Source organism: Pelodiscus sinensis, chromosome 20, assembly GCF_052426305.1.
Source record: "Pelodiscus sinensis isolate ZL-2025 chromosome 20, ASM5242630v1, whole genome shotgun sequence".
Taxonomy (NCBI): Eukaryota; Metazoa; Chordata; order Testudines; family Trionychidae; genus Pelodiscus; species Pelodiscus sinensis.
Genome location: NC_143071.1, coordinates 3,610,869 through 3,637,281, shown reverse-complemented (window position 1 = coordinate 3,637,281; position 26,413 = coordinate 3,610,869). Strand labels below are relative to the sequence as shown.

Sequence of the window (26,413 nt, the reverse complement as noted above, 5' to 3'; positions counted from 1 at the left end):
CGGAGCCCGGCTTGGGGGGGGGCAGCGCCAGGCGGTTGGTGAACTGGGCACCCCATGAATTCCCTGAGGAAAAGCCGCAGCTCAGGCCGGGCACGTTAGCAAAGGCTTCACCTCCAGCTGGGCGGAGGCGCTGGCTGGCTCAGGGCAATGGGATTTGGGCTTTTCCCGTCGGGGTGAGGTGGCGGCCTGGCCCCGTTGGCAGTGACTCAGAGCTGCTCCCATCTGTCTGGCGCGCTCGGTGCCTCGGCCCTTCCCGGGCACGGCGGCTCCCTGGGGCGAGCCCAAGGCTGCTCCTCCCGGGCAGGGTGAGGCGAGCAGCTGGCACGGCAGAGACTGGCCGTGCCCCGCGGGAGCGGAGGGTTTCCGTCTCCAGCGCTTGCATCACACACACCCCACCCCCGCCCAGGCGGCAGTCGGGATCTCGGTCTAGGGCTGCCCATCAGCCGCGGGGAGCCAGGGGAGGACTCGTGCAAGGCGCTGGATCCGGAGCTTTGTCCAGCCAGCTTGGGCAGCTCTGTCCAGAGACCTCCCTGCCTCGGCCGCCTCGCTGCCATGGTGGGACCTGCCGGCCTGGGCTGTGAGAGAGCAGCAGTGACTTGCTGTGGGGGGCACCTGCTTTGTCACTCCGGAGCGGAGGAGGTTCCTTCCAAGGCTGCTTGGCAGTGGGAGGGGGCTGCGGGTGGGGTCCCCGCTGGCGCCCCATGGGTGGTGCTGAGCACCCCGGCCCAGGAGCCCGTGATCCTAGAACCGGGGGCGCTTTGAGCCGTGCAACCTGCCTGGAGCACCCCCCGACTCTGTCTCTCCCCTGCTTAGTCCCTGCTCTTCCTGGGCCTGGTGGCTGCCGTCGGCCTCGGCCTCAACCTGCTCTTCCTCACCATCTACCTGATCTGCCTGTGCGGCTGCAAGCGGGATGAGGAGTCGGAGACCAAGCGGCCCAGCTCCTGCTGCATCACCTGGACGGCCGTGGTGGCTGGTCTCATCTGCTGGTGAGTGTCTGGCAGGGTGGGGTGGGCTGCGGGGCCCCCCTGGGGGAGACACCCCAGGGGGATGGGCTAGGACTCCTGGGTTCCATCCTGGCCTCTGCTACTGACTTACTGAGTGCCCTTGGCTTAGTCCCCTCACCTCTGTGTCCACACCCGTCGAGAGGGGACAAATGCCACTTCCCGGGGATGACGGCCGAGCTCAGGGCTGCGAGGCCAGGCAGGAAGGGCAGGGACCAGAGGAAGGGGGCAGCCATCGGCAGGGCTTCCTGGCCATTCTCAGCATCGCTGGGTGGGCAGGAATTTCCAGCAGGTGGCCTGGTGAAAAAGACGCTCGCAGTGGATAGTCACAAGCCCATGGGAGCCCAGATGCCACGGGGATGGGCAGGACGCGGCCGGTCTCGGCTGGGGGGGGGGCGGCTGCTCAGAGGGGGAGGAGCATGGCTGTGAGCTGGGGCGGGGCTCTGCTCCCATCCCCCCAACCCAACTGCGCTCAGAGAGGCCCTTGGGGCAGCTAGCCCCCCGAGCCATTGCCGGAGGAGATGGGCCCCATGCGGGTGAGGCCTGGCCATGCTGGCTAATCTGGGGCCGGGGAGGCAGGGTCGCTAATCCCAGTCCCGGAGCAGATGGCAGCCTTTGGTCACGTGAGGCTCTGGGTCCATTAGCGCTGGAGGCGGGGGGGCAGGGAACGGGTCCCGGAGGGGTCCCAGGTGGTGGGGAGAGGCCCTGGGGGCAGTGCTGTGCCGGCAGGGAGCCTCCCTCCGGGCCTCTGCGCTTGGCCTTGGCGTCTGTGCCTGGCAGGGCGGCCCGAGGGGAGTGACGGGGGCGTGTGGGGAGGCTCTGGGTCCCGTGTCTGCGCGTCACCTTTCCTGAGGTGGGGTGAGGCCCCCCACTTTCCCCTCCCCCCCACTGCTGCTCCGGCTGGCGTGGTGCAGGCTCGGCAGCGCTAGGCCTGGCGGACAGGCCTGCTCTCATGGCACCGTTGCGGTGAGAGGGCAGCCGAGTCTCCTGCCCGGTGTGACGGTGCGTCCGGGTTCCCCCCGATCCTGCAGCCCCGGAGCAGCGAGAGCAGACCCCGCCAGCCGGTAGAATAGGGGGGTTTAGTGCTCCTCCGGGATACGGCCCAGCGCGGACGGGACGTGGCTACAGGAGTCAGGGCCCGGATGCCTCCGACCCCTTGGGGGAGGGGATCCACCGCCCCCCTCAGCATTCGGCTTAGTCTGCTCCCTTCATGTTTTCTAGCCAAGAACAGCCCAGCTCCCAGCCAGGTGTTGGTCTCGCCTCCCTCCCTTTGTCTCTCCCCCTGGGAAGAGCCTTGTTATCTGCTCAGGCTGGGCCTAGGTGTCTGGGTGGGTGAGTCGGTGGGAATCCCCTGCACTGTGAGGTGCGAACCCCCCTTCTCTTCCCCCCCCCCCCCCGGGGTACAGAGCAGACAGCACCTCCCCCACACACGTCACACCTGGCAGGTGCACCAAGGAGGCACTTGTAAATCCTCCCCTCGGATGTGCTCTCTAATCCAGGGCTGGGCAAGATCTGGCCTGGGGGCTGGACCCAGTCCGCCTGACACTGGGATCTGGCCACTTCCTATTCCTAGCCTGCTGCCCTGGCCACCGAATTTCCAGGCGGTGGCTCAGGCAGCAGGATCCTGTTTACATGGCTCCCGGTCGTGGTGTTCCCCCAGTGGGCGCCGGAGCCACAAGCCCTTCAAACAGCCGCAAAAGCCCCAGGCGGCTGCCTGGCAACGCAGTAGCGGCAGGTCCAGGAGCTGCGAGCCCTTTGCTGTGTGTTTCATTCAAAGCCTCCGGCCCCAGACAACGCTGGGGGGAGGCGAGTCCCCAGCCCCGCCCCTTCCGCCACAGGCCCCGCCCTTTTCGAGAGGTGGAACCGGCCTGGGACCGTGTAGAAAATTCATTGTGGCCCCCACCTGCAAAATTATTGCCCATCCCTGCTCTAATCTTTGCCGTCTATGTGCAGAATAAAGTTTGTTCTGTGCACCGAGGCAGGTGTGGATGTGCACCACCAGGAGAAACACGCTGTGGGCGCTCTGCCAGTGAACGGAGCAGCACGTGAATCTCTCCTGGGCGGCCACCCAAGTGCTCAGCTCACCGGGAACGCTGCTCCGCTGTATTCAGGAGCTTGTAACCCCATGTGTCAGCTCGCCCTGGCCCTGCCAAGCAGCGTGTGTCCTGCGCTCGGTGGCTCTCTGCTTTGGGAATCCTCGGCCTGGCCAGGCAGGGCTGCTGCCCCGGGCGGGCGGCGTGGCTTGCTGATTACTTGGGCGTGATCCGCTCCCCGTGGGCTGGGAAGAAAGAGGCCGTTCTTCCCGCGCGGAGACCAGACAAAGGTGGCAGTGTATGGCCCTGGACACGCTCTGAAGAGGAAGCAAACGCCGCTGATTAGCTCAGCGTGGCCTTCCCGTGACTGCTGGTCCCCCCTCCCCCCTTCCCCGCTGCGCCATGTGATTCCCAGGGCCGGGGCTCTGCGCCCTCACCAGCTGCTGCGTGGAGCAATCGGGGTTTCCCGTGCGGCCGTGACCAGCGGCTGATGCTCCACCTGCTCGCTCACTCCCCCGGGGCTTCCCAAGAGACTCCCGAGGACTGTGCGGCGGCTGGGCGGAGGGGGAGAGCTGGGCGGTTCCCAGGGGGCTGGGAGAGGCTGGGTGGAGGGGGCTGGGCGGAGGGGGAGAGCAGGGCGGTTCCCAGGGGGCTGGGAGAGGCTGGGTGGAGGGGGCTGGGTGGAGGGGGAGAGCAGGGCGGTTCCCAGGGGGCTGGGTGGAGGGGGAGAGCAGGGCGGTTCCCAGGGGGCTGGGTGGAGGGGGAGAGCAGGGCGGTTCCCAGGGGGCTGGCCCCATCGCTCTGCGGGTCCTGCCCTTGGCCAGCGGGACTCTCCCGTGGCTGCCGAGCCCATTTTGGTGGGGGGCTGTCCCATAGGCGCACCTCTGGGCCTGAGTCCCATAAGAACATAAGAACGGCCGTACTGGGTCAGACCAAAGGTCCATCTAGCCCAGTAGCCTGTCTGCCGACAGTGGCCAGCACCAGGTGCCCCAGAGAGGGTGGACCGAAGACAATGATCAAGCGATTTGTCTCCTGCCATCCCTCTCCAGGCTCTGACAAACAGAGGCCAAGGACACCATTTTACCCCCTGGCTAGTAGCCTTTTATGGACCTAACCTCCATGAATTTATCCAGCTTCTCTTTAAACTCTATTATAGTCCTAGCCTTCACAGCCTCCTCGGCCAGAGCGGCCAGGTGCCCGCTGGGGCCGAGGGCAGGACGCGCTTCCCTGGTGAGCGAAGGCACCCGGGGCGATCCCCCCCTGTGGCCCAGGGGGGAGGAGAGGCTGGCAGGCCAGTCAGGGCGGTGCTGTCGGAGCTGGAGAGATCTCGCAGGGAGTGGTCGTGGGCCCCTCTCTCCTGGGGCGTTGGAGCCGGGGGCGCCTGGTGCTGCTCCGGGCTGCGAGGGCCCGTAGAAAGCGCAGTGGCTTGCGGGGAGGGGTGGGACCGAGCTGGGGCTTTATAGCCCTCCCGAGGCGCCCACGCCGCATGGACGTCTACGCGGAGCCTCTGCGGCAGAGAGCAGCCGCTACCAGGCTAATGGGCCGAGCCGGCTGCTTCCATCATGCTCCTTGACAGCTGCAGCCAGGCACAGGAGGGGGGGGCCGTTCTCCAGGAGCCATGCTGAGCGCTTGCTGTGACCCCCCCCCACCGGCTCTGAGTCTGGGCCTACAAGCGGGAGGCCTGGGAGCCACCATTTCCAGGGCTGTCAGGGGGGCCCTGTCCTTGTGCACGTGCTCCCCAGCTGGGAGCTGCCATAGGGCTCGCCCCATGGGGTGGGCCGGGCCCCTGCGAGCCAGGGCCCTATAGCACAGTAACGCCCAGCGGAGACTCCATTGGCCAGGCCAGGCCGGGGCACTCCTGCGAGGCCACAGAGCTGGGGCTGGCACCTCGGGATGTCAGTGGTTAGCCAGGTAACCAGCCAGGCTGGAACAGCCCCCGCCCCTTTAAGTGCTTACCCGGTTAAACCTAACCGTTCACCTGTTAACGGATTCAACGGGATTTTCCATCCCTCCTAGCAGCCTGCACTCTGGGTCACATCCGGTCGCCCCGTGGGCAGCCGGGGGCTCAGCGCCCTGGGGAAGACCGTGGGGGTGGGGAGACGTGTGCAAACGGTAACCACTCAGCAGCTGGCACTTAGGGTCCCCCTCCCCCCCCGATGTCCTGCCAGAGGCCTGGGCGGTGGTGGAGGGGACGCTGCCGGGGGTGTCTGCGTGAGGCACGTGGCTCGTGGGCTCTACACTGGGCCCCTGTGGCCAGCTGGCTCGCGGGGGCCCGGCTCTCGCTCCTCATCCCCTGCCGGGGATTAACCGGGGAGCAGGTTTAAGCGGGAGCCATGTTTCTCTTCTGACAGATTCTCTTAATCTGCTTGGCCCGGCTCGCAGCATTGGCAGGGGCTGACTTCGAACCCAGCCTGCGTGTCTGGCTTCAAGGGTGGCTCAGCCCCGGCGTGAGCGGAGAATCCGCTCACACCCAGCCACACACCCGGGGGGGGGGGGGGAATACCGCAGCCCTCCCAGCCCCCCACTCGGGGGCGTTGGCGCTTCCACTGTGCCCAGTGGCGGGTAGTCCTGTCACTACTCCTCCTCACAACACCCTAGTGCAGCGGGGCAGGGCTGGGGCAGATGAGAAACTGAGGCGCAGAGCTTGAGGGAGTCCGCCAAAGTCATACGGCAGAGCAGGGAATTGTACTCAGGTTCCCATGGCTTAGATGAGTGCCCGAACAGCTGGGCCGGGGTGTGCAGGGCAGCAGTGGCATTGGGGCAGGACCTCCAGCGGTGGCCAGCCACACGGGGCCGGAACAGCCTGGCCACAGAGGGGCTGGTGGGGGGCTGGTGGGTCACAGCGCAGGATCCCGGAGCTGGGTGGGGCCCCATGGTTGCAGGGCCCTGAGTTAACCCGATGCTCTGGTAGGAGGGGATCTCGCATCTCCCCCGGCGCCTGCTCAGCCCGGACCCGTCTGAACCAAACTCCTGGGCTGCTGGGGGAGGACAGGGAGAAGCGATGGGTAGCTGCCTGCGAGGGGCATCCCGGTACCTGGCCTCACCCCTCGCCTAATGATGCCCTGATCCGCCTTCCTCCTGGCCATGCCCCATGCTGGGTCCAGCCCCGAGGGGCCCGCAGGGCCCCAGCGAGCTGTCCGGGGGTTAGTGGCTATTAGGACTGTTCCCGGCCCTGGGGGAGTTCGTTCCATTTCCTAGTGGGACGGCTGCTGTTCGCTGGCCGTGTCAGAGGCCTGATGGGCTGCTCCCCCCGTGTGCTAAACGTGCTGTACCGGTGCTCCGAGGGCTGCCGGAAGCCAGCGCCGCAGGGCTGCCCCCTCCTCTGAGCTGTTCTCTCTCGCCCCTAGCGCTGCGGTCGGCATCGGCTTCTACGGGAACAGCGAGACCAACGACGGGGTGTACCAGCTGATCTATGCCCTGGACAACGCCAACCACACCCTCTCGGGGATCGACACGCTGGTACGATTGCTCGGGGTCGGCTGCACAGGGGCATGGTGGGATATTCCATGCACATCCCAGGGTACCGGTCCAGCCAGTCTTCAGGAGAGAGGTGCTTCTCCTGAGTCCCTTAGCCTGGCTGGCTGGCAGATACAGGGGGCTGGGCGGGAGACGCTAGCACAGAAGAGACCTGCTGCCAGGCTCCGGCCCTCGGGCTGTTACGGAGCTGCTGGGTATCGGTAGCCGAGGCACAGAGCAGGAAAACGATTTGACCTGTGTCCTGCAACCGAGCAGAAGACCAAACCCAGGAGTCCCGGCCCCACCGTAACAAGCGCGCTAGCCACAGCGATATTACAGGCCGGCGCGCTGGCCGTGCTCGCCCCGGCCTGTGTTCCCGCCAGCCGTGGCCTGGCTGCGTTCACCTGGCTCCTGGGATGCAGCAGGCCATGGGAGTGGAGCCAGAACCCGCCTGTGTTTCCGACCTCACTCCTCCTCGGAGCTGCTCGTGTGACGTTGGCGGCTGGGCCTCGTCTTAGAGACAGCTGCCTGCCTCCAGAGATTACGGGCGTCAGCTGGCATCTCCGCCGTGGGGGCTGCACTGGCGGCTCCGGCCTGCAGCTGCTGAGCTGGCTGAGAAATTAAACCTCTGCAAAGCCAGGGGTTTATCCCAGCGAGAAGGGCTGGGCCCGGGCTGCGCTGCCCGGCGTTGGGTGCGCCCCACCGTGGGGCCGCCAAAGGGGGTAACGCGGAGAAGCCCCGTCGTCCCCGTGCCAGCGCTCTGGGGGGGTCCTCAGGCCTGTCGTGCACCCCCATCGCTCCTCCCTCTGCCCCACGAACCCCAGGTCAGCTGCCGTCTCTGGGCTGATGCTGGATGGACAAAGATCTAGCCGTGTCTGACAGCTCCAGGGGGTGCCTGGCCGCCCCGCTGCCTTCTGGCTCTGGGCGCACTGCTCTCCTGCCCATCACCCGGTGCCTTCTTCAGACCCCTGCCAGCTGCTCCCATCCCACCTGTGTCTGCCTCTCGCCAGCCCTGTCTGGCCTCCCTCTGTTTGTAGCACTGGCTCCCGGAGCGTCTGGCGCAGCTGCCTTGCAGAGCAGCGTCTGTCAGCCTGGTGCTGGGCCTGGCATCCGGGTTGCGCAGAACGGTGCCTTTTGTAGGCCGTGAGGAGGTGGCAGCCGGCCCTCTGGCCCTACTGCCGTGGCGGGTTTCTTCCAGAGCCGGAAGCAGCGTCTGTCAGCTGAGTGACTTATGTAGGTCAGCTCCCAGCTGCGGCACTGCTTCTCGACGGCACCGCCTCGCTCCATCCTGAGCCGGGAGGCTTTCCTGCAGAGGGGCTGCTCGTCCAAAGGGGAAACCCCCAGGTTGGCTGGCAGCAGACGGCTCTGCCCCAGAGCTGGTGCGACGTCCGCCCTGGCTTCGGGGAGCCCACGACCCCACCCACCAGGCCTTTCCTCCCTTACCCGTGCCGTCCGGCTCAGCCATGCTGAGCTGTAAAGTCTTGCCGGGGCCGTGGGCAGAGAATAAGACAGAACATCTTATTGCCTCTGTATAAATCCACGGTACGCCCGTAGCTTGAATCCTGCGTACAGATGTGGTTTCCTCATCTCAAAAAAGATCTCTTGGCATTGGAACAACTTCAGAAAAGGACAACAAAAATTTAGGGCTTTGGAACAGGTCCCCTATGAAAAGAAATTAAAAAAGGCGGGGACTTTTCAGCTTAGAAAAGGGACTAAGGGGGGAATATGCAATAGGTCTATTAAATCATGACTGGTGTGGAGAAAGTGAATAAGGAAAAGTGACTTACTTGTTCCCATCACATAAGAACTAGGGGCTACCAAATGAAATTAATAGATAGGTTTAAAACCAAAGGAAACTTTTCTTCATGCAACACAGTCAACCTGTGGAACTCCTCGCCACAGGATGTTGTGAAGACCAAGACTTTAACGAAGAACTAGATAAATACACGGAGGTTGGGTCCATCAATACTTATTATCCAGGATGGGTAGGAATGGTGTCCCTAGCCGCTGTGTGTCAGAATCACGCGATGATCCCCTGTTCGGTTCACTCCCTCTGGGGCACCTGGCATTGGCCACTGTTGGCAGACAGGACTGGGCTAGATGAGTTTTTGGCTGAGCACTGGCTGCTTGCCAGGGGTGACTCAGTTTCCCTTGTGTGGTTGGTCAGCGTGGGGGAAATGTCAGTGGTCCCCGGTTGCTTGGAGCGGCACGAGCACTTGCCCAGCACTGCAGAGCGCCCCCGTCTCTGCTTGCCTCTCCCCGCAGCCTGCACTGAGCCAGTCTGGGCCACCGGCTTTACAGAGCTAACGCAGGGGCCGGATTTAAACTTCCTGCTGTCCTGCTTGGGGAGGGGGAGGGGCCCTGCCAGCCGCCCCATCTGAGCCCCTGAAGAGCCATTGCCTGGCAACCTCTCCGGTGGCCCTCCAAGCCCCTGCTTCTGCTCTCGGCCTTTTGAGCCCCACTGGGGTTGTCTGGCTGGGGGGCTCCCCTCCATCCTTCATAGACCCCTGGCTGAGCCGGTGGCTAGCGTGGGGCGGTTCCTAGGGCCCCGGCGGCGCTCGCTGCTGCTGCTGCTGCTGGGCGGGGGAGGGGGCTGCAGAAGGGCCGTGGCTTTCCAGCCCAGGGTGGGATGGGGCGGGGCGGGGCGGCTGCTTCCGTGGCAGCCTCAGTGCTCCTGCTCCTCTCTGGGCAGGTCTCTGGCACCACGGCGCAGATGAAGGAGGGGCTGGAGGAGCACCTGGCGCGGCTGAACGAGATCTTCGCCGCGCGGGGCGACTATGTGCAGACCCTGCGCTTCCTGCAGCAGATGGCCGGCAACATCGTCCTGCAGCTCTCGGGGCTGCCGGTCTGGCAGGACGTGAGCGTCGACCTGGCGGCGGTGGCCGGTCAGGTGGGCTACGTGGAGTATTACAGGTAAGCGGGGGGGGGGTCATCGCCTGGGCTGGGCCGGCCTGGCACAGTGGGGCTCAGAGCCGCACCATGTGGCGGGTTGGGGGGGCCCAAGGCTGGCTGCTGAAGGGGGATTTCACTGGGGAGGGGGATGCTGGGAGGCATGGGCAGGGGTTTCCTGCGGGGTGGCGCTGGGGTTTCTTGCATTGCCAGCCGCCCGCCTCTCGCTGTGCCCGGGGCCCTTTCAGAACACCAGCCCCCCGACGGGCACTGCGGCGAGCTCCCTCCGGCTCGGGGCTGACTGGCGCAGGCTCTGCTGTGCTTTCCTGGGCGCCCCTGCCGACGTGGGGGGCTCTCGGTGGCTAATGCAGGCCGGGCGCCCGCTGGGGGGCAGGAGAGGCCCGACAGTCGCTCCCCCCGGCACTGGGGCGGGAGGGCAGTCGGGCCGACCTGTCTGCGCTCGCCTCCCCACCTGGAGTCCGGCACAGGACGGGCTCCGCTCGCACCGCCCCAGGGGGCGGACGGACACCCGGCTGCCTGGGCTGTGTTCGCGGTGGCGTGGCCGCTGCTGGGGGTGGCACGGCGCAGCTGGAAGCCCTGGCGGCAGCAGGCCCATGCTCCATCCCTGCTTGATGGCGGAGCTACTGAGCGGTCCCCAGGCCCTGGGGTAAAGGAGTGGTTGCTATGGTGATGTTGCTGAACGGGGCCTCTGCATCAGAGCCCACCGGATGTCCCCATGTGGGGTAGGGAAGGGCCCCGGGGGGGGGGGGGGGGGGGGGAGGGCGAGGGGGCACCCCCCCTCCATCCCAGCTGCCAGGCCCCGGAGCGCTCGGCAGCGTGCGCTGGAGCGGAGGGTTTTAATTGGCTTCTCTGACTCTGGGCAGTGATTCTAATGAGCAGAAACAGGCTGGTTCCCCCCCTCCCCCTCCCCTGCAGGGTTACCGACCCCCGAATGAAACCAGAGCACGCTGGGCTCCGGCGCCCGGGGGGAGAGCGAGCCAGAGATGGGGCGTGTCCCCCTCCCGCTAGCTCCCCACTGCGCCGCTGTGGCCGTGCCTGCCCGCCCCTCTTCTGGCGGGGGCTGCCGGGGCTCGGAGGAGGCGCTGCCTCGCGTGAGGGACGGGCTGCGCCCAGAGGGCGATTGGCCCGTGCGCCTCTTGTCCGGCCCTGTGGCGCTGCCTGGCCCGCTCAGTCCGTGGTCGCCGATGCCGCATCCGAGCCGGGGAACGGAGCTGAGGCTCCACTTGGAGAGGGGGCTGCCTCCCGCCCGGAGCCAGTCTGGGCACCCCCGGGGCAAGCAGAGGGAGTCGCACCCCAGGGCAGGTCCAGCGTAGGCTCCGGGGGCGCTGGGCTCCATGGGACCGAATACGGGCAGCCCATACGCCCCTGCTGCCTGGCCCTGCGCCGCGCATCAGAGCCCAGCCCCAGCAGTGAGGCGGGATGCGGGCGACGGGCACAGCGGGCGAGCGGCCGGGTCAGACTGCGGGTGCACAAGCCCCACCATCGAGGGGAGAGGCTCTAGCCGCCCCCCAAGACTGCCGGGCTCCCCCTGCCCCCCCACACGCCTGAGCATGTGAAGGGCCAGACAGGGTCAGGCCAGCGGTCCATCTCCCCCTGGCTTCCCGGCGGAGACGCGATGCTGCAGGCTCCCTCTGGGGCTCCAGCTCCGGGGTCTGGTTCTGGGCGGCCGGGATTGTCTGCAGGGCTCTGACCGCTTTTCCGCCCCCCTCCTCTGGCCCAGGTGGCTCTCCTACCTCCTGCTCTTCATCCTGGACCTGATCATCTGCCTCATCGCCTGCCTGGGACTGGCCAAGCGCTCCCGGTGCCTGCTGACCACGTGAGTGCCCGCCGCAGCCCGAGGGACGCTGTCTGGCAGGGGCTGGGCGCTGCCCGTCCAGCCCCACCCCCTGAGCTGCTGCCCTCTGTGGGAAGGGAGAAGGGGACCTGCCCTTCCGCATGCCCCGCACCTGCCTCCCTCGCGTTGGCACAGGGAGCCTGGCACAGCTGCTGGCCGGACCGTGCGGCAGCCAGAGAACCCAGCTCAGCATGGTGCTGGGATGGCCAGGACTTAGGCGGCCCCCTTCCCAGACTGGGGCAGGGTGGGTCGTTACGGTGCTGCTGCTCCCAGCCCCCCGTTCCCTAGCCGTGTCTGTCCCCTTGGGCAGTGCCCGGCTCCGAGCCGGTGTCCTTCCTGGGACAGCAGAGCTGGCACGGTGGATCCCCGCGGGTTGGAAGGCGCTGGGGTGGAGGGAGCCCACTCCCGAGTGTCACGGGCCAAGGCCGAGCGGGTGGGTAGGTGCTGCCCGCGGTCCCAAAACGTGGGCGCTCGCCCCTGTGCACCCATCGCAGGCCCAGCCCCCTCCGGCCACCGGGGCGAGCAGTGTACTGGGAGCCGGGAGTTACCATGTGCCAAGGGCCCGGCGGCCGCTCTGCACCGTGCACTGCAAGGGGCTGGTGGGATGGGCCAGGTGCAGGAGGGCAGAGGGTTGAACGTCCTGGCCTCTGAACCCTGATGGGCCACGGGCCTTCTCTGTGGCAGATGGTGGGTTTCCGTGTCCTCCCCGTCCCGTCCCCCTTGCACCGTCTGCCTGCACCCCAGGCAGCTGGCACCATTCCGCAGCTGCTCCCGTAAGCCTGTGGCAGCCGGGAGTTCTGGGGACTCGCCCCCAGGACCTGGCCTCGACCAGTCCCCGATCCCCCAGTCCGGTTGCTGGACCCAGCCCTGCAGCCTGGGCCTCGCCTGCTCTCTGCTGCCGTGAGCTGCAAGTGCTCTGCCCTGCTCCTGAGGCCGGACGCTTGGCCCCGGAGAGGAGGCGGCGGCAGGTGTCCTGCCTGGGGCCGAAGGGAGCAGGGCTTCTCCCATGGTCATTGGGTGAGTCGGTGGCAGAGCCCAGCTCACCCCCCTGCCCTCGCAGGCTCGCCCGGCCCGGGGACAGGGAGGTCTCGGGTGCCCGTAACGCCTTGTCCCCCTTCCTCTCCTAGGATGCTGTGCTGCGGGCTGCTGACGCTCGTCCTCAGCTGGGCCTCCCTGGCGGTGGACACCTCCGCGGCCGTGGTGAGTGAGAAGGGCAGAGCGGCGGGCTGGCCTCCGGGGTGCTGCCCAGCGGGTGTGAACAGGAGGAGCTCAGAGCCTGGCTCCCATTAGGAGCCTGAGCAGCGGCTGGTGCCTGTAGCCCGCTCCCTGGGCCACCCTGCTGGTACCTGGCGTTCACTAGCGTGTGGCCGCCCAATCCCCGTGGCTCCCCCCGCGCTTCCTGCGGCCGCCCGATCCCCGTGGCTCCCCCCGCGCTTCCTGCGACCGCCCGATCCCCGTGGCTCCCCCCGCGCTTCCTGCGGCCGCCCGATCCCCGTGGCTCCCCCCGCGCTTCCTGCGGCCGCCCGATCCCCGTGGCTCCCCCCGCGCTTCCTGCGGCCGCCCGATCCCCGTGGCTCCCCCCGCGCTTCCTGCGGCCGCCCGATCCCCGTGGCTCCCCCCGCGCTTCCTGCGACCGCCCGATCCCCGTGGCTCCCCCCGCGCTTCCTGCGACCGCCCGATCCCCGTGGCTTCCCCCGCGCTTCCTGCGGCCGCCCGATCCCCGTGGCTCCCCCTGCGCTTCCTGTGGCCGCCCGATCCCTGTGGCTCCCCCTGCGCTTCCTGCGGCTGCCCGATCCCCGTGGCTCCCCCTGTGCTTCCTGTGGCCGCCCGATCCCCGTGGCTCCCCCCGCGCTTCCTGCGGCCGCCCGATCCCCGTGGCTCCCCCTGCGCTTCCTGCGGCCGCCCGATCCCCGTGGCTCCCCCTGCGCTTCCTGCGGCCGCCCGATCCCCGTGGCTCCCCCTGCGCTTCCTGCGGCCGCCCGATCCCCGTGGCTCCCCCCGCGCTTCCTGCGACCGCCCGATCCCCGTGGCTCCCCCTGCGCTTCCTGCGACCGCCCGATCCCCGTGGCTTCCCCCGCGCTTCCTGCGGCCGCCCGATCCCCGTGGCTCCCCCTGCGCTTCCTGTGGCCGCCCGATCCCTGTGGCTCCCCCTGCGCTTCCTGCGGCTGCCCGATCCCCGTGGCTCCCCCTGCGCTTCCTGCGGCCGCCCGATCCCCGTGGCTCCCCCTGCGCTTCCTGCGGCCGCCCGATCCCCGTGGCTCCCCCTGCGCTTCCTGCGGCCGCCCGATCCCCGTGGCTCCCCCTGCGCTTCCTGCGGCCGCCCGATCCCCGTGGCTCCCCCTGCGCTTCCTGCGGCCGCCCGATCCCCGTGGCTCCCCCTGCGCTTCCTGCGGCCGCCCGATCCCCGTGGCTCCCCCTGCGCTTCCTGCGGCCGCCCGATCCCCATCGTTCCCCGTGGTGGGCAGGGATGTGGGGGCTGCTGCATTGGTTCCCCCCCCCCCCGCCCCAGGAACCTGCCCCCTGTTCGGCGGGGGTGTCGGCTCCTGTGGACTAAATGCAAGGTCTCCAGGGTGGTGGTGGCAGAAGGGACTCTCCTGCCACTGGGGGGGGGGGCTGTGTGAGCTGGTGAAGGGGCACGTGTGAAGAGCACCCAGTCCTTGCTGGTTCAGAGAGGGCGGAGGAATCGGGCCGGTACCCGCTGTGGGGGGGCAGGGGCAGGCCTGCTTAGGGGGCAGAGGCTGCAAATCTGGCCCTCCATCCTGCTGGCGTGGGCCCAGCTTTGTGTGGCGGGGCTGATGGGGCGGGCGTGGCTCCTCTCCGTGTCCTCTCCCACCCCCTTGCCAGCTGCCGCTCTGCTCCCCGGGCTGGGTTCCTCCGGGCAGCCCTGTGACCCGCGCTCTGCTTCTTGCAGGGCACCAGCGATTTCTGCGTGGCCCCGGACAAGTTCATCATGAACCTAACGCAGGGCGACCTCAGTGCAGGTGACGGAATGGCCTTGTGCGCCACGGGAGCCCCGGGCGGGCGGGATGCGGCTCCGGTGCCCGCAGGGCTCCCAGCCGGGCAGGGCTCGTAACTTGGTGCTTGGGGATTCTCGAGGGCTGGCCTCAGCCCTGGGGCAGGTATCATTACAAGGGGGCTTGCGTCTCCCGCTGCCCCTTACGTGGGTGTGGCTTCAATTGGGAACTCCGGCTCGTTGGAACCAGCTCCGCCAGCGGGCACGTGGCAGCGTGTCCTGGCCCAGTGCCGTCCGTGGCTGCCAGCAGAGCCGCTGGTCCTGGCTGGGGCGGAGAGGCGACTGGCTCTCGGCGAACGGCTTCTGCTCAGAGCGGCCGCTTTCCCGGTGCGGGGCCTGGCTGCTGCATCTAACCCTGCTCGGGGCGGGGGGTCTCTGGCTGGGGTGGAAGGTCCCCGCGAGGCTTCCGACGTCTCCCCTTGTGCTTGTGTTGCAGAAGTGGTTCACTACTACCTGTACTGCAGCCAGAGCCTGAGCAACCCCTTCCAGCAGGTACGAGCCCCCGGCCCCTCCTATAGCACGGCCCCCGCCTGGGCATGCCCCGGGGCAGGGTGGGTGGGGGAGCCCGTCTCCTGCAGGTGATGGGCAGGTGTGTGGCTCCCCCTGCTGGCTGCAGAGGCCTGGCAGAGGTCCCACAGTGGGACTGATTCCTGCCACCGCCAGCCACAAGCCAAATCCACGCAGGCATCGTGGGAGGGAAAAGCTGATGTATCCGGCTCTCTGCCCGGGTTGGCTCTGGGCTCGGGGGTCTGCAGCCCGGGCTCAGCTGGCTCCGTCGTGCCTCACAGCTGGCACGCTGGGGCTGGCTGGGTTTGGGTCCCCGTGGTTACCACGCCCAGCTTGCCCTCTGGATCTTGACAGTCCAGGCCTGGAAGTGTGCAGGGGGGGACTCTCCCTGCCCTCCGGCGAGCATGGGCCATGCCTCGGGGGCTAGGCCTTGTTTTCTGCCGTGCAGGCCCTGACCATCTACCAGCGCTCGCTCACCACCATGCAGATTCAGATCCAGGGCCTGTTGCAGTTTGCGGTGCCTCTCTTCCCCACGGCCAGGGTAAGGCGGGGCCCCCCGCTGGGCACACAGATCTGGGGTAGCAGTGCCAAGATGGGGGGGACTATTCTGTGTCCTCATACCTGGAACCAAAACCCGTCCCAGGGCTTCTGCCCAGCTGTGTGCGCCGCCCATCGTCTGTGCCCAGTGCTGAGATCCCAACATGCCTGGCCAGCTTCTCCCCAGCCGCCCTGCAGGACAGGGGCACGGCTCCTCCTGGGCTGAGAGCGGGGGAGGGGGTGGGGACGAGGGAGGCATTCTAGCCCCACCCCGAATCCTGCAGCCGAGGTGTCTGGAACGCACGAGGCATGGGGGGTGATCGCCTGGCAGTGGCCAAGGGCGTGTGAGGGATCCCTTAGCTAAGCAGGGCTCTCCCTGCCCGTCCTGCGGCATGCACCAGCCTCTCCGCCCTCCCCCCATGCCATGCCATGCTGTGCTGCCAGCTGGCCTCAGCGCCTCTGCCTTGCCCCTCTCTGCCGCAGAAAGACCTGCTCGGAATCCAGCAGCTGCTGAACTCGTCGGAGACCAGCCTGCACCAGCTGACGGCCATGCTGGACTGCCGGGGCCTACACAAGGTGGGGCGTTCCCTCCCGCGGGGTGGCTCGCCAGGGCCGGCGCCATGCCCCCTGCCGGCCCAGCGGGAGCACTCGGGGAAGGAGAACGACTGTGTGGTGTCTCCCCGTTGCAGGATTACCTGGACGGGCTGATGGGCATCTGCTACGACGGGGTGGAAGGCTTGCTCTACCTGGCCTTGTTCTCTCTGCTGGCGGCCATGTCCTTCTCCACTCTCATCTGTGCCACGCCGCGGGCCTGGAAGCACTTGGCTGGCAGGTAAGTCCAGGCCCTGTCGCGCTGTTGGTGCCCACTCAAGGGGGTTGGGGGGAGGCCTTTAGGGCCTGGAGAGCCGGGCTGGACACGCCCCAGAACTGGGTGCCCACGGAGGGGTGTGATCTGGCTCCATGCTCTGCCCTTTGGGCTGTTCTGGAGCTAACCTGAACGGGCAACTCGGCTCCCCTCATGGGGGGCATGACCAATTTACCACCAGTCAGGGAGTGACTGCCACGAATAGCCACCAGCCCTCGGAGCTGGCTGGCCGAGCTGCCCTCCCTGGCATGCTTTTCCCCTCTGGCTCCTGGTGAGTCCCAGGGACCTCGCAGCCGGGCCCTGAACACCTCCGGCAGCGGCAATGCCGAGTCCTGTCTCTTGGCTGGTCCCTCCCCCAAAGCGAGGGCATCCAGCTGCTGTGGGTTTTCCTGTCCTCTCCCAGTGAGGCCTGGTTCGAGGGGCCTGTTATCCCTAGGACAGGCCTGGTACGAGGCAAGGCCAGGCAAGCGCGCCTTGGCTGCAGACCGGGGGCTGTGATCTTACCCCTGCGCTGAGACTATCCAGTGAGGGCCCCCTTCGCCATCCCCGGGGGCTGCCCCGCCCGGCCGACTTTGGTCCCGAGGGCGACTAAAGGGCTGCGCCGCCCCTCGCTTCCTTCCAGGGACCGGGATTACGACGACATCGACGAGGAAGACCCCTTCAACCCGCAGGCCCGCCGCATCGCCACCCACAACCCCACCCGCGGGCAGCTCCGCAGCTTCTGCAGCTACAGCAGCAGCCTGGGCAGCCAGGCCAGCCTGCACCCGCCGGCACAGACCGTCTCCAATGCCCCGGTGTCTGAGTACATGTAAGGCTGCCCGTCCCCTCCCTCCTCGACTGCTGGGGAACCCCGGGGCGGGGCCGGTGCGCGAGGACTGGCCTGTAGCTCCCAGGGCAGGGGGAGCTGAGCACGCTGTGGCAAAGGCATGCTCCAGCCTCCAGCCCTTCCCTAGCAAGTCAGCCACAGAGCTGATAGCCCGGGTGCCTCTCACGCTGCTTGGAGGGGCCTCGGGAGACCCAGAGGGGATCCTTAAAGCACTGACCACAGAAGCTGACCACTCTTGGGCTCAGTGACGCTGCGGTGAGGAGGAAGAAGGCCCGTGGGAGAGTTTGGTGCACTCGCTGCTTCCCACTTAGGAGCTGCCCTCGAGCAGGGAGCTGCTGCGTGGGAGGGGTGGGTTCTGTGCCCTGCTTGGCTGTTCTAGGGAAAGTCCCTTCACTTTGCTGGCCCTGTATCCCACCCCGAGTAGAACGGAGATGGGACTGGATAGGAGGTGGGGTGTCGGTGTGCGGAAAGCGCCCTCTAGCCATGGGGTGCTAGAAAAGAGCAAGAGACGATTCTCCCCACAACCATCCATGGTGGGGAAGACATTCTCGACCCCGTTCTTTGTCGGCTTTACAGCCCCCTCCTTCCTCCAAACAGTCCCAAAATCTCTGGGCGCCGCCAGTCTTTGCAGAGGGCTCGGAAGTGTCCCCTCCGCATGGAGATGTGGTACCCTGCTTCATGACTGTCCTCCAACCCAGGAACGAGGGACGTGGCACGCCCTCTCCCAGATCATAGAATACTAGAACTGGAAGGGCTCTCGAGGTCAAGTTCAGTCCCCTGCCCTCACGGCAGGACCACGCACCATCTAGATCATCCCTGATAGATGTTTGTCTAACTTGTTCTTAAATATCTCCAGTGATGGAGATCCCACAGCCTCTCTGGACAACCCAGCCTAGATGCTGTTAATGACACGAGCTCTGGGAGTTCTGGTCCATTCAGCAGATCTGTTGTCCTTGGGGGGTGCTGTGCCATCTCTGAAAGGCTCTTCCTCCATCTCCTCACAGGAACCAGGCTGCGCTCTTTGGTGGAAACCCGCGCTATGAAAACGTCCCGTTGATTGGAAGAGGCTCTCCTCCCCCTACGGTACGATGGGCATCTGAAGCCAAGTCGTTTTTATAATAGGGCCCCTCTCTGCTCTGTTTTTATTGTGTTAATCACGTTAGAACATAAGAACGGCCATACTGGGTCAGACCAAAGGTCCATGTTGCTAATTGATGGGGAATCCTTCCACTTCCTCAGAAACCCAAGGCTTCGTTTGCTGAGCTAGCGACAGTGGCTCATGAACAATTCCTCCTCCAACCCCTCTTGCTCTTGGGCGTTAAGGGATGTAACCTGTCCTTTTGAACATGGTACCTCCAGCAATGATAGTCCCAAGGCTGGAATCGACACTGTTGGAAATGTCGTACTGTGACAGGAAGTCCCGCCTTTTGGAGGTGGGACTTCTTGATATGCCACTTGAGCTGGAGGGAGAAAATGGCTCATGAGAAGGCAGGTAACTTGTAACCCCACAGCTCTACAGCTACATCACTGATACACCACATTATGACCCTCTTGGCTTCATTGTATTGTATCTTGTCCTAACCTCATGCTTTAGTGCCATATTTAAAAGCAAATGCGTGCATATCTAACTCGTTAACAGATTTCTTCTCTAATCAGCATTGGCTTTTGAGGGGTGGGGGGGAAGAGCCATATATTCCAAACATCTCAAAAGACAACTTAAGTTTTGTTTCAGTTGCTTTGATTCTGGTTTTATTTATGTTTGTCCCCAAGACTTTTTTTTATAATGTATTTCACTAACTAAAACTGTTCTGCATTTACCTGGAGTGTCTGGCTTAATATTCTTTAAACACATCTTGCCTGTTACTGTTTGTTTTTGTTTTTGCCTCAACTATTTTGGAGCTTTGTTGCCCATCAAGAGTAAGTTTTGGTTTGTTTTTTTTTCTTTCTTGTTTTGGGATGGTCATTTTGTCCATTGGTTTAGCTGTCCTCACCTCCTTCTTACATTTTGTGTATTTTGTGTGTGTGTTTTGATTTCGTTGGAACAGAAATGGGAAACCGTTGACAGTGGGCGGAAGACAAACCCAGATATTTGGTGCATCTCAACACCAGCCCAAAGCCTGAATCCACCTGGATTCCCAGAGTCTCTGCCCGTTAGAGTTCTTCAGGAGTTTTTGTGCTCCTGCGTTGGGGGGAAGCTAACTAGAACCAGAGACTGAAACTAATTGGTGGGCTGTTTGGAAAATCACCATCAAAATGCCCTTTCCACAGAAAAGGGGGAGACTTCCCCCCTAAATCTTCCATCTCTCTCTACCTTAGAAGTCTACCCCTGCCTCATCTGAGTGAAATGCAATGAGAAGCCAGGATGAGTGTTGACCCCACTTGGAGTAAATATGGCTGGAGGAGGTGGCAGTAACACTAGGAAGGAATTTATAGAAAATAACTAAGTCCTGTACCTGATTCTTTGCCCAGCCAATATTATGCAGCGCTTCTGGGAATGCCTGGGTGTGGCCCTTTGCAGTGAGTTACTGCCTCTGTGGTTGGAATAGCTCCGACTTGATTGCTATTTACATGGTGCTCTAGATGCATAGGGATATCTGGCACCTGCCCAGAGGGGCTTGCAATTAGCCGGGGAGAGCACTTTGTACAAGCAGTATCCGTTTGGGCAGAAGGGCTATCTGTTAATGGCTGAAATGCAGGCCTGTCATTCAAGCCTGCCCAAGGGGGTCCCAGATGGCCTGTCCAGGCAGATTGCTCTTGCGGGATGACCACCGTTTTGCCCCAAGGAGAGACAGGGCCACGGTATGCTGTTGGCTGGGCCCCAGAATGCCTTCACCCGACCCTGTTGCCGAGGCTGCTGTGTAGCGGTTAATCGGGGTTTGCAAACGGGTCTAAGCTGAGACCTGCTGAGCCGGACGCCAAGATTTGAAGGCAGAGCTAACGTGTTTTTCAATGGTTGCTAGAAATCATTACGCTTCCGCCACGGGCACACCCTCGTTCATTCACTCTTCTAGGCATGGGCTTCCTCTCCCCAACTCCGCTTGAAGATGATCGGCATTTAAATTAGATACTTACATCTCTGGCTGTAACCCCCCTTCCCTTGACCTATGCCCCCACTGGGTGTCACCTAGGCTGCAGCTAAGCGGTAGGCCATTGTGACCAGCTGTGAATGGGCAGGCTGCCGGGGCAGCTGGTTGCTGCGTCGTGCACAGGAAATGTTATCCGTGAAAAGCTGGAGCAGTGCCCGTTCGGGAGGCTTTACTCTGGCTGTGTAAAACTCAGAGCTGGCTCCAAGTCTGTTCCATGAGGAGAGACTCGTGTGCCCAGATGAATTCAAGGCCCATGCTCCTCCCAGCTCTTTGCCTTCTCTGCACTGAGCAGTCGAATTGCAATCCCCCAAGGAAGGGCTTTCAGGTTCCAAAATAACAAATGGAATAATCTTCCCCAAGGCCTTGGCTCGGTGGGGACTTTTTTCTTCTCCTTCTCACCTTTAAATGAAAAGCTGGGGGAGAATTTCCTTTTGCATTATTGCTGGGGTGAGGCTCTGTCTGCACCAGCATCTCCCTTCAAATCTCCTGCCATTCATCTTCCCCAGGACAGCCAAGTCCCATCCCCCCGGTTCTGTGGCGACTACTCATATCCTACCGCAGGGTTAGCTTGGGTGAGCCACCCCCAGATGGCCTGGCTTAGCCACACTGCAAAGCCCTGCCCAAGTTGCCGTGTCTTCACTGTGTGTCCTTACGACTTTTGGGGTGTCCAGTCGTTTTCTGTGCTGCACGGAGCTGATCCATTCTGATCCATTCACAGCAACTTGTGGGCGACTTTGTCTGTCCTAAGCAAACGGGAAATTGTGGGAAGGCGTACTTGAATGGCTTAACCTGTATCCACTCTGCAAAGTAGGCGGGTTACCGGTATGGGTTTTAGCCCCAGACGATCCAGCTCGCCCGGGTCGGAAGAAGCACTGAACTCGGGCCCAGAGCATTTTGTGTGTGGATGGAAGAGGGTAGCACCTGAGTAAGCCTGTTAATTGTGCAGTGAAATCAGACATAGGCTTTGTCTAGGGTTATTCAGAGCAGGATCAGCTGTCCCGTGCTCCCACTGATGGAGCTGTCCATGCTGTTCTGGCACGGTGAGCGTGAGGCAGGCTAGTATCGAAGCAGCCTCGGTTACCTTTTCCCACTGCCTGCCTCATCCTGCTGGAACTAGAACCGGGCGCGTTAATCGCTATGTACTAATAATTCAACAGAAGGTCAGCCAGCAAACTGGCGCCCTAGGGAGAGGGGCGGTCCTGTGAGCTGTGGCACCTGGCAGATTGGTCTTCCTCCATCCTCTCCCTCCGTCCCCCCCCCCCCCTCAGCGAATGGTGCATGCAATGGGTGAGGCTAGACACCTCTGGTGTGCCTTTCACCTCCTGTATGGAGCTATTGTCCAAGTGCCCGTACCGTGTGTTCATCCCAGGGGCAGCTCAGCATGGCAAACACAAAGGCTTTTGTGCTCTTCAGTCAGGCCCCATCGCCTATGTGGCTCTAAATGGATACACATGGGGTACCACCATGAAAAAACAACAGTAGAGAAAAATACTTTAAAATCGATTCTTCCTCCATTACCATGGCCTGTGAGCCACCCAAGCCAGTTGCTCCTTGTGTCTCTCTCCTAGGCGGTCAAAATACCAGATGATGCAGGGGACGAGAGTGGCTAATTGCTAAGGGACTGTGGAGTGGTTTAGAGCCCGCATCCATCTGTCGTTGGCTCTGGTGGGGTTTCTTGGGGCTTAAAGAACTGGAGGGCAAGTGTGGGAGTTTTTGAATTTGGATTTAGACTTTTCCCCTGCTGTATTTACAGTTCAGTTTCAGAGCTAGGACCTGAAAAAATCAGAAAACAAATGTGACTAATCTCATTTCACTGTCCCAGCAGAGTGAAAAAAGAAACGCTCGAATTGGGGTAAAATCAGATATTTCCAACACAAATAAAATCGCTTGTTTTACAGAGAGCACTTTAGCTTTCATTTCACCGAAGGGAGGAAACTTGCCCATAAATAGGATTAGATTCCTTTTAAACACGGGAACCTGACTGATAAATAAAGGACTGACATCTGAACATTAAAACACAAACGCTTCCCGGAGTTCATTAGGGTCTTTGTTGCTGCTATTGATTTTATGTGGAAGATTATAGTGAGGGATGGCCGAACAATGCCGGAAGATGGGATTGGCCACTGCAGCTTACTTTTATACTGACTTGGGGTCTTAGGCAGGTATTTCCACGTTCGGTAGCGAGCAGCTCAGAATATTGCTTAATCTCCCTCTTCTCCTCCACAGTATTCTCCCAGCATGCGAGCCACGTATCTTTCTGTCAACGATGAGCATATAAGACATTACGGCAATGAATTTCCAGCCTAATGCGTGCTCTCCCTGAGCAACTTACAAGCAATGAAAACACAAACAGCGTTTCTGCCACAGAAACCAAAGGCAACTGGAAAGCGCATGAAACAATAAGGCCTCTTGCTGAAGAAGAGAAGGGATGGGAGCTGACAGGAGAGATCTGGAGATGGTTCTGGCTGAAGGACAAATTGCAGGTCAAAAGCGGATGGTTGCTGGAAGCCCGGACCATGTGCTCTGCAGATCCCTCCTGTATTATCTGGCAGCTTTTATTCATAGTCTTCCTCTCTGATGGGCACACGGGATGATGCTCACAGCCGCCATCCTCTGAATTAACTCCCCTTATGCCCTTTGCTTGAAACATGGTTTCCCTCTCAGCACACCCCCAGCGTGGGGCAGGGATTCCAGCTGGCTTGTGATACAACAGGCTAGGTTCTGCCACCTCTCTGCCTCCCCAGGCTGAATGCCACTCGCTGCCATTTCTAGCATGACAGCCAATGCCAATTTGAAGACTGAAACAGCTTTGTGCGCATGGGGTGGGTTCCTCTTTGCTTCCTGTCTGCACCAAATTGGGGTTATTTCACGTCACTGGAGAGTCTTGGTGGCCTTCCTTTTCTAACTAGTTAGCTATGAATAGCAAGACCAGTACACTGTCCATCCACAGAACACGGGGACATCCACTGTTCGGTGTGGTCACCACCACCTTGCGAAGTGGAGAGATGCTCCTCACTCCTGCATCAAAGCAATAAGAGCCACTAGTGATGCCAGCACCCTTTGGAGGGTGCCAGCGGGTGGGCTTTGCCCCCTGCCATCCTGTGATGGCAATCTCCCCACACTCTCTGTAGCACCTGTTTGGAATGTACAGCACCAGACCTACATGCTTCCCCTCACCTCTCATGCAGTCCCTTTACTTCTGGAATAAGCCAGGGCGGTCTTGGGTATTAAGAGACGTCAGAATACGTAGAATAATATTTACCCTTATATTATTTTTTGCCTTTATCTTTTTTCCACCAGTGGTTTTATCGACTATCCAAAGAACACACCCACACAGAGCACACTTTTTTGCCTTTTTTTAGAAGGTGGTTTTTTTTTTTTTTTCATGGTTTTTATATAAAAATCTTTGGCGGGGCGGGAGGGGGGTTCTTGCAGCTTTTTTGGCACTGATTTTTTGTTTGTTTGTTTGTTCCTAGGGGCTAGCTTTAAAAATTACTTTTTAGAAAACATTTTAACCCAAACCCTGTGATAATTTTAAGAATTGTGTGCGATTGCATCTCGTTCAGGCCCTTAACTGCTGCTGTGGAGGATGACAGCCACTTCTGTCCCACGGAAGATTGGATTTGAGCATCGTGTGGGGGGAAGGGGCAGTTCTGTCTCAACAGCAGTTGAAATGGTGTTAGCAGCAAGGGGTAGATGGTGGTGCTTAATTCTGAGCAGTTTGGACTGGCTTTTTCCTGAGGCATTCCTAGCTAAACAGCGCTATAGAGTAAACCCAACAGTTCTCAGGAAAACTCCCCCGTTCACACTGATCAGGGAAACCCGGTTAGCTACAATAGTCCAGTAATACAGCTATTGCCAATGCTATTTTCTCTTACAGTGTAGACAAGACCTCAGATACCTCCTCTCCCATCCCTTGTCAAAGAAAGTACAGGTTCACCCTTTGCCTTCCTCCTCTCTTCTCCTTTGGGACAGGAGAGAACATCTAGTCCGCACTGGTGGGTGTGAACTGACTTCTGGCTTCAGGGGATTCAGAGGATCAAAAGACCCAGATGGGGAAAGATTCCTACCCACGTGATTCTTCCAGGTGCATCCTCCTACCCTGGTTAAATACAGCTCTAGCATGTGCGTTTTAGCTCCATTTAAATTCAGTGAGGTTGCATCTGCTTGCACCCAAAACTGAGTCAGAGCCATTGGGCCTCCTAAACTGTAGCACTGCATCCCCTCCAAAACTGCTCTGACGGGGAGAAAAGCCAGCCTGCCGCCACCACCTCAGAACAAAGCGATTGGTCCAGGCTTCCTTCTCCCCAAGCACAAGAAACCAGAGGAACTCTCAACCCTGGATCTTGCAAGGTTGGTTGGATGGCGTTGGCCCAGCCTGCCCTGCTGGCGCTGAGCTATCCTTCCACAAACTCATTTTGGCTCCTCTTAGCCTAACACTGTGGTTTGCGCTGCTAAAACTGGGCCGGCTCCTCCTTCTGGACTGTGCGGAGCTACCCTCCCTGGCGTGCAGACACCTCGTGGAGGTTTTATTACTCATGTCTTTTAAAGATAACTGTACATATCATGCTCCATAACGTTGTTTGTAGGTCCATGTTGCGCGTGGCTAGCCTTAGGGTCTGGTTGAAAGTCCTCATTTCTGCTTTTAATGTTTCAGTGTAACAGTACTGGTAGAAGAGCTGTTTTTAAACGCATGGGAACTAACCTCTTTCTGGCCTCCTTGGAGGAACTGGAAATCCTGCTTGATTTGTATGTACCCTCTGGGAAGGAGACAATAAAAACTTGACTAAACATTTAACTGTTGTTGATCCTTATTAGAGCAAGATGGTATCTGCCAACATTTTCCTTGACTTACATAGGTGAGGCTTCAGTCCATCCTAGCTTGCTGTCCTCCAAAGCCAGGTGCACACTTTGCAGCCAACACTGAGCGCAGGAATAGTTTGCTGAAATGAGAATTGTAGCTCTTTAGATTGAGCACAGGTCACATGATACTGCTTCTATTCCCTGACTGAATTGAGAGTCATTTATAATCAGGTTTCTGCTACCAGTGCTCACAATTGTGTGGATTATTTAAATGCTGAGATGCTCCAGTCCTGGAGGGCTATTAAAACCTACACTGATCTGTGGATTTGAACCTGGCTTTCTGCCAATGGACTAGAATATTCACTTGAACATTCGCCTTTTCTGAAAATATTCACACCAGCAAACAGATTTGCTAGAGTATTCTGGGAAATGAATACTAGGAGCGCAAGTGCAACAAACAAACATTTTAAAACATCTCTGGAATGCATTGTTGGGGTTATTTTTTTTCAATACTTGCCTAGCTCTAATTGCTTAATTTCAGAGCTCGAAAAAGTTCTTCCAGATATAAGGATGCTAGGACTCAGCTATTTGATACAGAGAGCAGTGCCACCTTATGGTATAAATTGTTTGTGCAATACCGAAGAACCTCAAAATTACAAACACCTCGGTGTAGTGGAGGTTGCTCTTAACTCTGAAATATTCATAACAAAACATTACGGTTTTTCAAAGATTCACAGATGAACATTGGCTTACTGCAGCTTTGAAACTACTCAGCTGAAGAAAAATGCTGCTTTCCCTTTTTTAGGAGTTGACATTTAACGCCATACTGTGGTATATTTGCTTTTTTCCCCTCTGCTGCTGCCTGATTGCATACTTCTGGTTCTAAATGAGGTGCGTGGTTGACTGGTCAGTTCGTAACCGAGGTTCCGTTGTAAATGGATAACGCTCGATGGATTTAATTGACATTAAATTTAAAACAACCGGTTGCCCTCTGACAACTCCATCTGCAGTTAGCGTCCTTAGCTCATGCTTGGAACCTGCTTGTGTGTTGCAAACGTGTCATTTTTAAATGGCACTAGACAAATGCTGGTATCTAGGATATTAATGTAGGCTTTTAATAGCCTGATATGGTGCCACGTCTGTCATGATTGCTACTAAAGCTGGTTTTTATGGCCAGGATATCAAACTTTGTTTTGATTGCTACTAACAAAGATGGCCATAAAAGCTCCAGAATGCAGGTAGGTGCAGTGTTTCAACTGTGGGTCTCTGGTCCATTTTATTCCTGGCCTATCTGCTGAATGTGTCAGCAAGCCTGTCTATCACCGGGGGGGCTACAGCTTCTGCAGGTCCCCAGACAAGTGGGACAGAGGGGCGGCACCATGCCTGTGGAAGGGGCAGACATCGGGCAGAAAGGGTGGGGCCAGTGCAGCTGCCCTCACTGCTGCCCAGCCCATCGTGCTGGACGCCATCCCAGCCTTCAGCTGTGTGGTGTGGCACTCCAGCAGTGATTCTCCCAGACCCCTTTGAATCACCAGGCCCTGG

At 61.0% G+C, this 26,413-nt stretch overlaps 1 protein-coding gene across 1 annotated transcript in view; it reads left to right on the top strand.

Annotated features, from left to right (window-relative positions):
- TTYH2 (tweety family member 2) overlaps positions 1-24,866 on the top strand; it is a 42,484-nt gene extending 17,618 nt beyond the window's left edge. Inside the window, exons 2-14 of the mRNA XM_075904039.2 lie at positions 814-986; positions 6,382-6,493; positions 9,183-9,403; positions 11,121-11,216; positions 12,362-12,434; positions 14,146-14,215; positions 14,684-14,739; positions 15,203-15,295; positions 15,775-15,867; positions 15,981-16,123; positions 16,779-16,964; positions 17,987-18,065; positions 22,295-24,866. Coding sequence (XP_075760154.1) covers positions 814-986; positions 6,382-6,493; positions 9,183-9,403; positions 11,121-11,216; positions 12,362-12,434; positions 14,146-14,215; positions 14,684-14,739; positions 15,203-15,295; positions 15,775-15,867; positions 15,981-16,123; positions 16,779-16,964; positions 17,987-18,065; positions 22,295-22,375 — 1,476 coding nt within the window. The 3' untranslated portion in view covers positions 22,376-24,866. The remainder of the gene's footprint in view (positions 1-813; positions 987-6,381; positions 6,494-9,182; positions 9,404-11,120; positions 11,217-12,361; positions 12,435-14,145; positions 14,216-14,683; positions 14,740-15,202; positions 15,296-15,774; positions 15,868-15,980; positions 16,124-16,778; positions 16,965-17,986; positions 18,066-22,294) is intronic.
- The last annotated feature ends 1,547 nt before the right edge of the window (positions 24,867-26,413 follow it).